At 39.9% G+C, this 15,723-nt stretch overlaps 1 protein-coding gene and 1 pseudogene across 9 annotated transcripts in view; one reads left to right on the top strand and one right to left on the bottom strand.

The window, feature by feature from the left end:
* PTPN13 (protein tyrosine phosphatase non-receptor type 13) overlaps positions 1–15,723 on the bottom strand; it is a 217,226-nt gene that overhangs the window by 27,620 nt on the left and 173,883 nt on the right. For 8 of the 9 annotated variants that reach the window (XM_027769867.1, XM_027769870.1, XM_027769866.1 and 5 more), the window contains 7 exons: positions 14,729–15,099; positions 12,847–13,030; positions 10,607–10,765; positions 9,694–9,865; positions 9,384–9,594; positions 6,858–6,928; positions 3,043–3,104 (listed from right to left, as the gene is read on the bottom strand). In XM_027769867.1, the coding sequence (XP_027625668.1) occupies positions 3,043–3,104; positions 6,858–6,928; positions 9,384–9,594; positions 9,694–9,865; positions 10,607–10,765; positions 12,847–13,030; positions 14,729–15,099 (1,230 nt within the window). The remainder of the gene's footprint in view (positions 1–3,042; positions 3,105–6,857; positions 6,929–9,383; positions 9,595–9,693; positions 9,866–10,606; positions 10,766–12,846; positions 13,031–14,728; positions 15,100–15,723) is intronic. The other variant, XM_027769869.1, reaches the window with a different exon arrangement.
* LOC114006861 (transmembrane protein 243-like) lies at positions 8,104–8,438 on the top strand (annotated as a pseudogene).

Here is a 15,723-nt window from a genome sequence, read left to right on the forward strand (position 1 = left end):
GACCATGTCACAAGTGTGAGATAACATGGCGAGATAAAGGGCACAGAGCTTTGGCCTACGTTCATTTCTCCTTTTCTCCTCCTATACCACATTCGGCTTATGTCCCTAATCTTGTTGAGATGATCAGGTCTGCGGGTTACTGGGCCTCAGCTCTGTTTTACTTGAACAGACATTTGAGGAGTATGAGTGCAGGATAAAACAATTCCATAAAATCAAGATTCAATTGCGATCATTTTAGGAACATACATTACACACCAGAAAATCATAATAAGAAATGCTAGTGGGACCAGCAGGAGGCATGGTGATTAAGGTGCTAGATACTCCCACATGGCTGCCCACGGTTCAAGTCCTGGACCTGGCAGCTTGCCTTCTCACTTTCCCTCTTTCTTGCTCTGTGTCTCTCTCTGGTCAAACTAAAAATAAATGAATGAATATATAAAATTAAATAAATAATTAAAGAACTAGAAGTTCTTTATTAAAAAAAAAGAAATGTTAGCCACCTAAATGGACATTTGAGGGATTTTCTAAAAGTTCATGGAAACTGGGTGTTATGAACAAACTACACAAGTTACACGTGCATTTCAAAATTATTTTTTGCACCGAAATAAACTTGTATTTGAATTTCATTTTCCCATGAACTTTCTTTTTAGTCACCAGAATACATGTGCACTCACCAGAGAGAAAGAGAGACAGAGAGACACAGAGAGATGAAGAAAGCCTCCCACGGGGTGAGGTCATGCCACAATCTTCCTTCTCCATTTTCTTTTCTTTTTTTTAAGAGGTTTTTTCTTTTCTTTTTTTTTGCTATAGGGCGCGTGCGCTCACCAGACAGACAGAGAGAGACAGAGAGACCAAAAGCGAAAAATCACCCCCCAGGGGGGATGGCCACGCCGCAATCCCTTCTCCTCCATTCTCCTCTCGGGATCTCGGGCACGCACGCACACGTGCCCGGCGTGAGTTTTTTAAGCCACCGTGTCTGGGACACAAACTGCGGTCGACCAAATGGGAGTCCAGCGACATAGCCATTAAGCTAACTGCTGGTCCCTCCTTCTCCATTTCTTCATCCTCTGAGGATACTGGGCACACATGCTCACATGGCACACAAACTATGGTTGGCCACGTGGGATCTGTCTCCCTAAACTACTAGGCAATTAGGCTGGCCCTCCATGAAATTTTGAAGTCTCTTTGTACAAATAAGCTTAGAGAGCATCAAGTGGAATTTAGTTATACATTAAATAGATTTGTTAAATCAACCCCAGATTTCTGTGCACTAATTTTAAATGATTTAAGCTTTCTGATTTTATTATATGGTACAGTTTTCTAAGGCTCTCTCTTTTTTAAAAGTTGCTAGAGAGCAGCACATGTATTCACTGGAGAAGTACAGAGAGGGTAGAAGGTGAGAAATCATGCCTCATGGGAAATGGTCATACCACAATCCCTTCTCTTTCATCTCTCTCTCCACTCAGAATTATGGACAAGCATGCACACTGCCTGGTGTGTTTCTCAAGTTGCTTGGTCTGGGACTTGAACTGTGGGGTCATCCATCTGGGATCCAGCTGCCTTAACCACCATGTCACACGCTGGCCCCCTAAGATTTTTAAGCAAGTGACAATCGAGGATCACTGCTGGGCAACTTTTACCCAAAGGAGCGATGCTGTTCTTAAGAATATCTAAGAGACAGGGACCAGCTAATGGTGTAAGGGTTATGTCGCTGAACTCCCACACAGTCAACCACAGTTCAAGTCCTGGACCCGGCAGCTTGAAACTCAAGCTGGGTGCATGTGCATGCATGCCCAAAATTCAGAGAAGAAGGGATTGAGTCATGGGCATCCCCTCTGGGGGTAATTTCTCACATTCTGTCTCTGTCTCCATCTCTCCGGTGAGCACACGTGCTGTATAGCAAAAATCTTTCTTAAAAAAAAAAAAAAGACAACCCCAAAAATAGTGTAAATTAATAAAAAGAATTCTAGCACTAAAGTTATCCATTTAAGTGATTAAATAGATATTTATTTAAGTAAGTAGCTTATATAAGAGCTGAGTGTGTTCCAAAGGATGTAGGATTATTTGTGAGAAGGCTCCATGTTGTATGCTTTTCTTAGCAAAACCTATTTTCGAAAGTAAAGTTTATTTTGGGATCAGCAGTTGACGGAATGGCTATGTTGCTGGACTCCCATGTAGTCAACTGTAGTTCGAGTCCCGGATCCAATGGCTTAAACTCATGCCAGGCATGTGTGTGTGTGTGTGCCCAAGATCCCAAGAGGAGAATGGAGGAGAAGGGATTGTGGCATGGCCATCCCCTGGGGGGGGGGGGGCCCGCTGTGATTTCTCGCTTTCTGTCTCTGTGTCTCTCTGTCTTTCTGGCGAGTGCATGCACCGTATAGCAAAAAACCAAAAACCCTCTCAAAAAAAGAAAGTAAAGTTTATTTCTTCCACAAGAGAGAGAAACAGAGAGAGACAAGCACTCCCTACTAGGTCTTCCCAGTCTCTGCTAGCCTGAATTGTGGGCACATGTGCATGAGCCCAGTGTGCTTAGGGAGTACCAGGCAGGGATATGAACCTAGGACCTTGCCCAAATGGGTTCAGGTGCGATAACCACAGCACCACTGCCTGGTCTCAGCAAACCCAGTTAATTCACTAAAATACATTCTTACTGACAATATACATATTTAAAAAGGAAAATATGAGGCCAGCAGGTGGCATGCTGGTTAAGGTACTAGTCCCACGTGGCCGACTGTGATTCCAGTCCCAGGCCTGGCTGCTTGAAAATCATGCTAGGTGCATGTATGTGCATGCCCAAAATCCCGAAAGGAGAATGGAGGAGAGGGGATTGTGGTGTGGTCACCCCCTGGGGGGTTATTTCTCATTTCCCTTTCATCTCTCATCTCTCTCTCTCTCTCTCTCACCAGCACATGTGTCCTATGCAAAAACCTTAAAAAAAAAAAAAGAAAAAAATTTAAATATGAAATCAGTCTAGTTCAAAACACAAACAAGCTGGTTATTTAGATAGGAAGTATGACATGAAAGAAGGTGGTTTTTACCTACCTTGGAGAAAGGATCATGAAGACTGAGGGCAGACTGGCCACTAGGCTCCACACTGTGATGACCTTAAAGGAACACAGCACAAGTAAGGATGAGCTGGTACAACCACAACAGAGATGCAAATAACAAAAGAAACCCACATTCCTGAAAAGGTCACATCATAATGTGACTTAAAACCAACTAAATAGAATCAAATATTACAGATGAGTTTATCCCAAGAAGAAAGTTATTTTCTCTGAAGAAAATACTTTACAAAAAAGCTTCTATTGACCTAAATGATCTAGTGTCTTACATATAAATGATCTCAACCTCAAGGAATGAGACATCACAGATGCTGAACAACACTCATTTTACTCTTGAAGGGAAGATAGCAAATTAATCTTATTTCATTAAGACTCAATTTTATAACAGAGAATAAAGTATAAATACAACTGAAGAGAATTTTTACAATATTTCTAAACCAAATGCTAATTTTAACTCTTAGCTATCAGCATAAAAATTTAATACGCAAACTAAAAATGAGTAGATAATGTTCTTTTATAGATAAAACATATTTACGTACTTAAACATTTTTTCTCTCTCTTTTTTTTTTTTCATTTTTTTTCTCTTAAGAGATTTTGCCTTAGGGCATGTGTGCTCGCTGGAGAGAGAGAGAGAGAGAGACAGTGAGAGAGACAGTGAGAGGGATAGTGAGAAATCACCCCCCCTCCCCAGGGGATGGCCATGATGCAATCCCTTCTCCTCCATTTTCCTCCTGGGATCGTGGGCATGCACGCACACATCCCTGCAAGATTTTGAAGCCACCACGGTCGGCCATGTGGGAGTCATCTGCTAGCCTTACTTACACATGTTTTGAATCATAAAATTATATTTTTAAATGATTTAGAAAGATAGGGTTTAGGAAAGTTTTAAAAGAAAGAGATAAAGTAAAAAATGAACACAGGTTAGTGAATTCAAGGGTTTCTATTAAAGAATGACCTATAAAAAATTCTACCCAGAAAAATGAAGCTTGAGATGGATTTTTTTTTTTTTAAGAGAGATTTTTGCTGTAGGGTGTGTACTCTTGCCAAAGAGACAGACAGAAAGCAAGAAATTACCCTCCAGAGGGAATAGCCATGCCACAATCCCTTCTCTTCCATTCTCCTCTTGGGATTTTGGGCATTTGTGCACATGCATCAGGTGTGAGTTTTAAGCCACCAGGTTTGGGATTCAAACCACGGACAGCCATATGGGAGTCCAGTAACCATTAGGCCATCTGCTGGTCCTTAGATGGAATTTTAATGGATAAATTTCTTTAATTTTGTAGATGATATTATAAAAGAATGTGTTTTAATATAACTTATAAGAGATAATCAATAAATTTCTAGGAAAAATAATAAAAGAGAAACCAATCACAAACCATTGGTTCAAAAAGTTGTACTGCATAGTATAAAACATAATAGTTTCTTATTTGCTATCTCTTCTTCCTGTTCCTAACTACCTCCTTTCCCTCTTTTTCCCAGACAACCAGTGGTCTGCTTTCCCTCACTATAATTTGCATCGTCTACAACTGTGTATAAATGGAGTCATTCAGGATACATGCTTTTTTGATCTGTTTTATTTCACTCAACCTATTTTGAGTTTTTTAAAAGTTTATTTTATTTCTTTGAAGAGAGAGAATTGTCATGCTTTAGCGTTTATATGCTTGAGCTTTTATTTTATTATTCTTTTTAAAATTTGCCAGAGGGCACTTGTCCTTGCTAGAGAGAGAGAGAGAGAGAGAGAGAGAGCGAGCACCCTCCGTGGGCATGGGCATACTGCAGTTCCTTCTCCTCCACTCTCTATCCTGTCCATGTTTGGAGCATGCATGCACACAGGTTCACTGTGTTTTTCAAGAGGTGGGGCTGGGATTCAAACCATGTGATTGGCCATATGGGACCCATTCCTTAACTACTGGGCTCTGAGGCTAGCCTGAAGCTCTAGCTCTAGCTAGATAAACAATAATTACAGTAGTAAGGTTTCTTTAAGCTACTGCTATTATTTAGACACAACTGCCTGATAACCTAAAATATTACGTATGAAATACTAAATTTACATTTCTTATTTTTCAAAGTTTTATTGCCAGAGGGCATTTGCACGTGTGTTCTCTTTCTCTCTCAGGAAAAAGGACTCCCCAGGGGGGTGTGGTCATGCTGCAGTCCTTTTCCTTTTCTCCATCATGTCAGGATTTTGGACATGTGCCCACACAAGCCTGATGTTTTTCAATCTGCCAGAGCTAGAATTCAAACCATGGTCAGTCACAGGGCGTCCAGTCCCCTATGCACAGGCCTTTACTACCATGTGAAAGGGCAAGCCCTGAATATACATTTCTAATATATATATTTAAAAATTATTTATTTAACTTTATTTACTTGTTCATTCATTTATTTTCATTTGACCAGAGAAAGAAAAGACACACAGAGAGAAGGAAAGTGAGAAAGCAAGCCACCAGGTCCAGGACTCAAACTGTGGTCATCCATGTGGGAGTGTCCAGTGCCTTAACCACCACGCCACTTGCTGGCCCACATTTCTAATATTTTAAGTTCAACCACATAGCCCTGTGCTGAACATGCTTTTTTTTCCTTTTACAAACACTAGCAATAAAAATCACAATTCTTGAGTTAGATTATGTAAATAAGTATGAAATCAGGTTTAAATTCTGGCTCTACCCTTTAGTAACTCTGGGACCTTGGGCAAGTTAGTACACTTCTATATGCTTTGGTTTCCCTTTCTATAAAATTCAAATAATAGTAATAATACCAGTTTCAATTGCAAATTATTCAAGATATTTGGGATTGTTGTGAAGGCTAAAACACTTAATATAATGCTTAGTCCAGAATAAGCATTAAATTAATAACTGTTGCTGCCACAAAACAATACACTATTTCTGATATTAAAGTAGAATATAAGGGAGCTACTCTGTTGCTTGTTGCCATACCTACAATGCCTAGAACGGTGCCTGGCACAGAGGAGAAATTCAATGAATGTCTGAATAAATGCTCACCTATGTGATGAGCATTATGGTAAGTATTAATGTACTACTATATTTATGTCTCATAAATTTATAAGGTAGAAACCACAAGTATTTTTATTTTACTGATAGGAAATAGAAGCTTGCACAGCCATGTGTTGTGACATAATGACATTTCAGTCAAGAGCAGGCTGCATATACAGGGGTGGTCTCATAACACTGTAACGAGCTATTTCGGGTAGCCTAGGTGTGTAGTAGGCTGTCAGCTAGGCGTGTGTAAGAACACTCGATGATGTTCAAACAGCAGCAGTGTCACCTACTGAGGCAATTTTTAGAGCATGCTCCTATTGGGGGCGTGTCACTATGTAAAAATCAAGTAACCTGTGAAGGCCCCAAAGGACACACAAACTCCCAGGTCTATTGGGTTCTGAAGTCCATGGTCCACTCCCTTTTACTATTTCTTTTTGAAAGAATTCTTTATTTAATTTTATTTATTATTAAGTTTGTTATAGGGCACATGTGCTCACCAGAGAGAGAGAGAGAAGGAAAGAGAGAGCAAATGCTCAGGTCTAGGATTTGAACCATGATGGGCCATGTGGGGGTCCAGTGCTTTAACCACCATGACATCTGCTGACCCCACCTTTACTATTTCTTATACTCTAAATTTTAGAGAAGATTTAATTTAAATATTTTTTTTTTCATTTAGATCCTGCAAAACATTCTATATGAGGTCAATAAGACTATTTCAATGACAATAACCAAGCTTCCTGTTCCAAGAAAAAAAAATACCTCTCCATTATCACTTGTCATAAAATTAATGTATCCTTACCATTAGCTCTGGTTGACTTTGGAGATGAAATGACAGACCTCTTTGAACTGGGGATCACTGGATGACCATCTCTGCGTTGTAAAACAAAACAAAACAAAAACAAATTATTTAAGATATTTGTTTAAATATCCTTTGAACTATTGTCAGAAGTTTTTATTTTGAATGGATTTTAGAGGCCCGGTCATACTCTAAAGGTGTAGAAGAAATTTTATGAAAGTCTTCCTCTACATGTTTCCTGGAGAGAGATATTCTTGACCCCCCTTCCCCATTAAGATTATCCTTTTATATAATCTTTGAGTTTTAGTTCAATACATCACCCTATTTCCCCTTCTATTTAATACTGGTAAAGGCAAGTGCAATAGGTCTATTCCTTCCTCATTCTCCTGTCCCTTACCCTGGTCCCTGAGCCTCTGCACTGAATCTCAGCAGAGTGTACCCACTAACACTCCCCAGAGTGCTGGTGCCTGGGACACCATGCTACTGGAGATGAGGAGAGGCAGCTCAGCCAGAGCATTCCCTGTGAGTGAGCGCCCTCTCTCCACTACCATTGGGACTTTCCGGCCCCAGGGATCCCGCCAAGTGCACTTCTGAGCTGCAGGTGTTGCCATCTTGGACTTGAGGCTTTGGGAGGCAATACTGGTTTGCTTTATTTTATGTTATTTTATTTTTGGAGAGATTTTTGCTATAGGGTGTGAGCGCTGGCCAGAAAGAGAGAGACAGACAAAAAGTGAGAAATCACCCCTCTGGGAGATGGCCACATCACAATCCCTTCTCTTCCATTCTGTTCTCGGGATCTTGGGAATACACACACACGCGCCCAGCATGAGGTTAAGCCACTGGGTCTGGGACTTGAACCATGGTCAACTACATGGGAGTCCAGTGACATAGCTATTATGCCAAGTGCTGGTCCCAATACTGGTTCGCTTTTGAGTGGCCTGGAGAGAGTTTAAGAAATCCCCAAATGGGGACCAGCAGTTAGCGTAATGGCTATCACCAAACTCCCATGTAGCCGACTGCGGTTCGAGTCCTGGACCCAGTGGCTTAAACTCACACTGGGCGTGTGTACATGCATGCCCAAGATCACGAGAAGAGAATGGAGGAGAAGGGATTGTGGCATTGCCATCTCCCCGGGGGGTGATTTCTCACTTTCTGTCTCTATGTCTCCCTCTGTCTGTCTGGTGAGCACACGTGCCCTATAACAAAAACCTCTCTCAAACAAAACAAAACAAAACAAAAAAAACCCAAAATGGAGGACTTTACTGCCAGGACCCGTGGTACCAGTGGCCAGATAACAGACCTCTGTTGAGGGAGGAATCTAAGGGTGGAATCATCAGTTCAGTTGTTGGCAGCCTACCATCCTGAGTCTAGTTGTGCTGATCAGTGCTTTTGTTTTCCCTCAGCTACCTCCAAAGCTTTTTTTTTCCTGTCTGCATTTCATAAGTAGTAATACTGCTTGCAAATTTATCTACTGGAATCGACAAGGAGACTTAGAACCAAATTTACAAAGCTAATCTATCTTATTTTGTATATTATCCTGTTATATACATGTGCAATCTCTACTTCCACAATGAGGGAAGGTGAGACTGCCAAGGAGAAAATACCAGGATTGTTCCAAACTGTATAGTAGGACAACGAATAAATAATCGCTGGAAAAAGTATGTGGAATACTCTCCTGCCAAAGTCTGATACATGATTTTCATGTTATTTGTAATGCTAAATTCCCTCTTGTATGGGAGAATACAACATAGATCATTTTATTTTTCTTTAAGGAACTGATGTTGCACTTAAACATTCCAGCCCTTAAAGATCTACAGTACAAGTACTTTTTACTTTTTTTTTTTTTTTGAGTGGTTTTTGCTATAGGGCGCGTCGCATGTGCTCTCCAGACAGAGCGAGACAGAGAGACAGAAAGCGAGAAATCACCCCCCAAGGGGGATGGCCACGCTGCAATCCCTTCTCCTCTGTTCTCCTCTTGGGATCTTGGGTACGCACGCACACGCGCTTGGTGTGAGTTTTAAGCCACCGGGTCTGGGACATGAACTGCGGTCGACTATGTGGGAAGTCCAGCAACATAGCCATTACGCCAACTGCTGGTCCCCAAGTACTTTTTACTTTTGAAAGTAAATTTTTTTTACAATTGAATTGCATGGTAAAAAGCCAAATAACTAACAAATAAAACCTTGCATTTTAAGACAAATAGTCTTTCATTTGTGTTAAACATAATTACTGTTCCCTAGGCGACCAACTTTAACTTATAACTACAATTTTATTTCACATTAATAAAACAGTAAAGACAACTTCATGAAGGTACAATTACAGTAATAAATATACAAGTAAAATAAATAAATAAAACTGGTAAAAACAAGGTGAAAACCTGGAAGTTTATCCTAACTTCACTAAGTCTTCCTGGCTTAGTCTGTAAATTACTACTTGAATAATATCTTTTAGGAGTATGTAATCAACAACCTGAATTGACACATGCACACACATACACAGACACAAAAGCCACAAATAATTACAGAGTACCTTGTTGCTTTCAGCACCACTGAAGGAAGTGACATGCTCAATGCTCTGTTAGCTTCCTCCAAGGTCATTCCTTGTGTGCTGACTCCATTCACATAATGGATGATATCTAATAGCTGAAGATTACCTTCAATGGCGGCAACTGACCTTGGATTAATATCACTAATATATACCACTTGATGAAGGCTGTCATGACCTCCAGATAAGGAAAAACCTTCAAAGAATAGAAAACATGTATTGTCTCAGTCTTAAGAGTACTTACTCTTCATATAGCCAGGAAAATCATACTGCACAGAATTTGAATTTTCATTACCTAATTCTTCTTTGTTACATGTTAATGTAATGTCAGGTAGCAAATGAGGCAACACTGGCATCCTGGGTAATTCTAGAACTCGTCCAAGAACTAATCTGACTGTTTTAGGTGCAGCTCGGAGCAGATTCACGGCATCTGTGTGAGTCATGTTTGTAACATCTGTATCATTAACCTGCAAAAAATGAGAGACGGGCAAGTAAGAATTATAATGTTTTAATGCAGAATCTTAATTTCCAAGAAAATACTAACTTTTAAAAGATTTATTCAATTTTATTTATTGTTATTATTTTTATTTTTCGATTTGCTACAGGGCACATGCTCTCACCAGAGAGAAACAAAGAGAGAGAAAGAAAGAAGGAAAGTGAGAAAGTAAGCTGCCAGGTCTGGGACTCAAAACACAGTTGGCCATGTGAGAGTCCAGTGCCTCAACCACAATACCACCTGCTGACCCCTCTCCCTAACTTCCTATGTAATTTATATTAGCCACTAAGAGCTTCACAATCAAGAATGATCTCTAATTTATTAGTAACCCCCTTTATTGTGGGAATCAACCATAATAACCAAGTCCTTATAAGTAAAATAATCATGTAAATGCCCTGAAAAAAAAATTTCTGCTATTAACAATAGAGGAAATCTGTTCTCTTAGTAATTAAGAAACTTTCTGTCCTTGGATTTGAGATTGCTTGTTTTTATGCCTTTACTGAGATTAAAGGGACTTTCAGGTTAAAAGGGGAACTTTAAGCACTTCCAAAGTTGTTAACTATATCTAAGCCTTTACTTTTAAGTGGTGGAGAAGGAAAACACAAACTAAGCACAGAAATAGAGTGTGAGAGTAATTCAGCCTTCTTCCTTCTCCAGCCCTGGCTTCCCCTTTGGTCACATTCTCATGAGTCTTCAAAAGAAAATGTCTCACCTTAATTAGCCGGTCCCGAGGTTTCAGCCTTCCATCACTTTTGGCTGGATCTTGTATGACATCATGAACATAACAACCGATACTCTGACTGCCCTTGGTTACTGTAAAACCAAGGCTTCCTTTCTCAGATTTAATTAGGGTAATGAGGAGTTCTACTTCCTAAGGGAAGAAAAGAGTGATGTCTATAGGCTACGTTGCCCCATAGATAAACAGAAAGTTCCTTCACTAACACAGGAGGAAACCAAACTTTAACCCAACCAAGTAAACATGCCAGGTCTATCCAACTCTAGATAGAATGCCCTCAAACTGGGCATGTTGGGTTTAAGTACATTATGTCCTTGTCTAGAGATAGCAAGCGACAGAACTTATTCATTCTTCTATTTCAGAGTAAACAAAGACACAACAGTGGTTTTACCCTAATGATCAAAGAATACTTTTTTGGAAGTAAGGTCAGAAAAATTATTCATATTTTTCTAAACCACCAAGATAGATGCCAAGAGCCACAAAAAAGAAGTGTTTTTTTTTAGGTAAAAAGAGATAGTCTTTGGGTGATTATAGATCCCAACTTCATTTATTTAGATGTGTAAACAAAGTATTTCATTTAAAAACATTTAAAAAAATTTTTTAAAGAGAGATTATTTTGCTATAGAGTGCATGTGCTTGCTAGAGAGATAGAGAGAGACAGAAAGACAGAAGTGAGAAACCACCCCCCCTCCCCACCAGGGGGATGGCCATGCCACAATCCCTTCTCCTCTTGGGATTTTGAGCATTCATGCACACATGCCTGATATGAGTTTTAAGCCACTGGATCCGGGATTGGAACCACAGTCGATTACACAGGAGTCCAGCAATGTTACCATTAGGCCATCTGCTGGTCCCCAAACATTTAAAAATGTTTAAAATACTTAATTTTTTTCCCATGAACAAGAGAGACAAGGAGACAGCACCCCCAAAAGGGTCTTGATGCTGTGATCAATCTCTAACATCTACCAGACCTGGGTTGTGGGCTCTTGCATGCCCACCATACTCAGGGAGGCCTTTGGACACGAACCTGGAACTCTGCCATATGGGTCAGGCTTGCAGAGCACCACGTTGTACCACTGTGCTGCTATTTGCCCACTGCCCCACCCCCTATTTTTCTTTTAAAGATTTCAAAATCTGAGGCGTACAGGCTGCATATATGGGGTGATAGATTTTTAAGAAAATCATTGAAAGATTAGGTATCACACACATACAAACTCACACACACAACAAACAAAATACCTGAAAAAATTAACTCCAAAACATTTATGGATTTGGGGTGATAGGATTATGGGTGGTTTTCCTTTTCTTTGTTTTCTAACTTTTCTAAAGTAAACATTAATTACTTGGACAATAAAAATGAAATTGGAAAGATTGACTTTCAATCCATGTAGAAAATATTGTACTTGGAAATTTAATTTCTAAACTTAATTTCTTGGTTCAAAAGTTCTAGGGCTAGGGACCAGCAGATGACATAATGGTTATGTTATTGAACTCCCACATAGTTGACTGCTGTTTGAGTCCTGGACCCAGCAGCTTAAAACTTACACTGGGCACATGTGCGTGTGTGCCCAAAATCCCAGGAGGAAAATGGAAGAGAAGGGATTGTGCATGGCCACCCCTCCTGGAGGGTGATTTCTAGCTTTTTGTCTGTCTCTGTCTCTCCAGCAAGCGCTTGCACCCTATAGCAAAAACCTCTCTAAAAAAAAGCTCTAGGCTATTAATACAATGTGAAAGATGTCATTTAGACATATAAAAAAGTATGAAGGAAAAAAACTAAATTCAAACTTGACTAAATATAAATAGGAATCATCAGAATTTTAGAAACAAATAAGAATATTTGTGTCTTCTCTGTAGCAGGTATTGTACTAGGTGCTTTAAGTATGTTATTTTATTTAATCAAGTGTAATTCTATGAGGCTACTAGTCCCACAGAAGAGTCAAAATTACTAAGACTCAGATGAATTAAGCAATCGGTCCACTGGCGCCTGCCAATCGCAACAAGTCAGTGGTAGAATCAGGATTTGTACTCTAGACCTTTTTGCTTTTCTCTCTAATTTCTCAGCAGAGATATATGCCAGCTATGTAATCCCTTTAGTAGATGTAAATATAAAGCTACTCCAAAAAATAGCATTCCCTCCAACTAAAGTGAAGCATGTGTGTCTACATCATTGGGAAAATAAGACAATTTTTTTTTTTAATACAGAGAAAATGACTCACCAATTCAATGTCTTCAAGGTGGTTTTCCAAGTCATTTTTCAAAGTTGTTATGTTTTCTCGTTTAGTTAGTTCAGAGGGGTGATGTGTGTGATGTTTATCCACTGCATCAGAGGAAGCAGACTCTGACTGGGGCTGACCACTTTGGCCAGGAGTTGCATCCAGTGGTAAAGGGAAAGGAGGGTTACTAAGTAGACACAGAAGCAAGATTATTTTCAAATACATTGCAATATCAATATATCATAGTTAAGTTTATGTCACAACATAAAGTGCTTAAAATTCATGTCTGAAGGACCAGCAGATGGCATAGTGATTATGTCACTGGACTCCCATTTGGCTGATCAATTCAAGTCCCAGACCTGGTGGCCTCAAAATCACGCTGGGGGTGTGCATGTGTGTGTGTGTGCATGCCCAGGATCCTAGGAGGAGAATGCAGGAGAAGGGAAAGTGGCATGGCCATCCCCCCGGGAGGTGATTTCTTACTTTCCCTCTCACTGCCTCTGTCTCTCTCTCTTGCTGATGAGCATATGTGCCCTAAGGTGAAAGCCTCTAAAAAAATAATTTCAGGTCTTATAACTAAGATCCTAGCTGGTTTTTGCCTGACTCTTAATTTATTCCACAACTGTTATATGATAACATTATAAAAATTTATTCTCTGTACAACTTCTATTTTAAAGAAGTTGTATCAGGTCAGTAATACAAGATAAATTTACTTCTGATTCTTTATTTTTTGTTTTTATGAGAGCAAGAGAGAGCACAGGGCAAGGAAAGAGAGAGAGGAAGGAGTAAGGGTTATTTTTGACAGGGTCTCATGTCATCATACTCCTGACACAGCCTTCCTGTTGTCTGGAACTATACGTGGGTACTACCATGCCAGATTTCCTTAGGTTGAGCTAGGAACGGAACCCAGGTCTCCTATGTGGCCTCAGCTGTCATGAAGCAGCATCTTCCTGCTTGCACCACCACAGCTGGGGCTGATTCTTAGTTGTTAATTCAAGGATGATGCTAATGTTAACAGATGTCTAATGTGTTCTTCAACATAATAAGAAAAAGAAAAAATAAGAAAAGAATGAAGTCCTACTCTTGTGATTATTTTAGATGAGAGACTAGAAGGAAAGAAAGAAAACTTGACCAAATATGGTCCTGGATACACACAAAGACATAGACAGTAAAATGTATGAATAACCATTGGAGATTAGATAAAGTATGTATAATTCTATGCTTTCAATAATTTCTTCTTTCTCCATAGTCTCTCTTTTATAAATTTTCTGCACTTTCACCCCCCCCCCGCCTTCTCTGCTTCCCTTTATATTTCTGCTCCCTTTCTTCCTACTGCATCACTGCCTAAATAACACTCTTCTCTTTTTGGTTAAGTAATATGATTGATAGTGAAATACAAATTAACTTTCTTTTTAAAATTTTATTTGCTATTTTATATGCTCACTAGAGAGAGAAAAAGAGAGAGAGAGAGGGAAGGTGAGAAATCATCCCCCAAGGGGATGGCTATGCCACAATCCTTCTTCATTCTCCTCTCAGGCATGCAGGCACACACATCTGGTGTGTTCAAGCTGCTGGTCCAGGACTTGAACTCCACTGTTGGCCATGTGGGATGCAGCTGCCTTAACCACCACATAACTGGCTGGTACACAAATGACTTTCTTAATTACTAGTAAATATACTCAAGAGAGAAGCAAGGCTCAGTCTGACTGGCTAGAGAGCTTACTGGTTAGCTAGTTAAAATGATCAATTAAATAGCTAGACATCAAGGGTTGTCATCTGCCTAACCACTGTGACGCTCACAGATAGACACGTTTCATTCTTAGAGACTCCATGTTGCTGCCCTGTTACCCATTGCTTTGAGAACTACATACGATATTGACGATACCTGTCCTCGAATTCTGGTTTCACGGGTAATTTCGGAGGATAATAAAACATGGCACAAATGGTATCCTCCTGACTCTTGGTTGCTTCCAGCTGACGCTGTGCCTGTGACACCACGTTGCTGAGAGTCTGATGTGCAGCTGAACTCCAGCTCCTTTTTGAAACCCTTGCTGGGCCTCTCACTAGGCTGTCTTCTCCACTCCCACTGCTGTCGCTGTCACTGCCACTGTCTCTCCTGGAGGAGGACTTGCAGTGTTCCTTGCCTTTGTCAGACATTTCATTTTCATCTGAGCTGGTGCCTTGCTCCACACATGATGGCTGAGAAGGATGTTTACTGCTGTTTGGCAGTATTTGTGCTGGAGAATGTAGCGGGGTCTATAATGGATATGTTTAAAGAGATCAGAGCATGTTAACTTATGTTAACTGTAGAAATATTTCATTGACATGAACCCACCGAACAAGAGTACTTTCTACTAAAATATTTAATTTTCTGAAAATAAAGTAATTTATGCTTATTAGAGAAAAAAATCACAGATAAAGTAACAACTGTTAATACTATATAAATCACATGAAAGGTCTTCAAAGGTTCATGGAAAGCATATTATTAAAAAACAACTATGGGGAGCTGGCAGGTGGCATGGTGGTTAAGGATGCTGGACTTCTACATGGCCAAGTGCAGCTCAAGTACCGGACCTGGCGGCTTCCTTTCTCACTTTCTCTCTCTCTCTTTCTCTCACTCTCACTCTGTTCTTCTCTGGACAAATTAAAGATAAATGAATGAATAAATAAAGCTAAATAAATCTTTTATTCATTCATTTATTTTTAATTTAACAGAGACAGAGAGAGAGAGAGAAAGCAAACCACCAGGTGTGGGACTCAAACCGTGGTCAGACAGGTGGGATTGTCCAGTATCTTAACCACCATGCCACCTGCTGTTTCCTAAAATAATTCTTAAAAAACAAAACAAAACTAAGGACCAGCAGATGGCGTAATGGAGTC

Source organism: Tupaia chinensis, unplaced genomic scaffold, assembly GCF_000334495.1.
Source record: "Tupaia chinensis unplaced genomic scaffold, TupChi_1.0 Scaffold000094_1, whole genome shotgun sequence".
Lineage (NCBI taxonomy): Eukaryota > Metazoa > Chordata > Mammalia > Scandentia > Tupaiidae > Tupaia > Tupaia belangeri.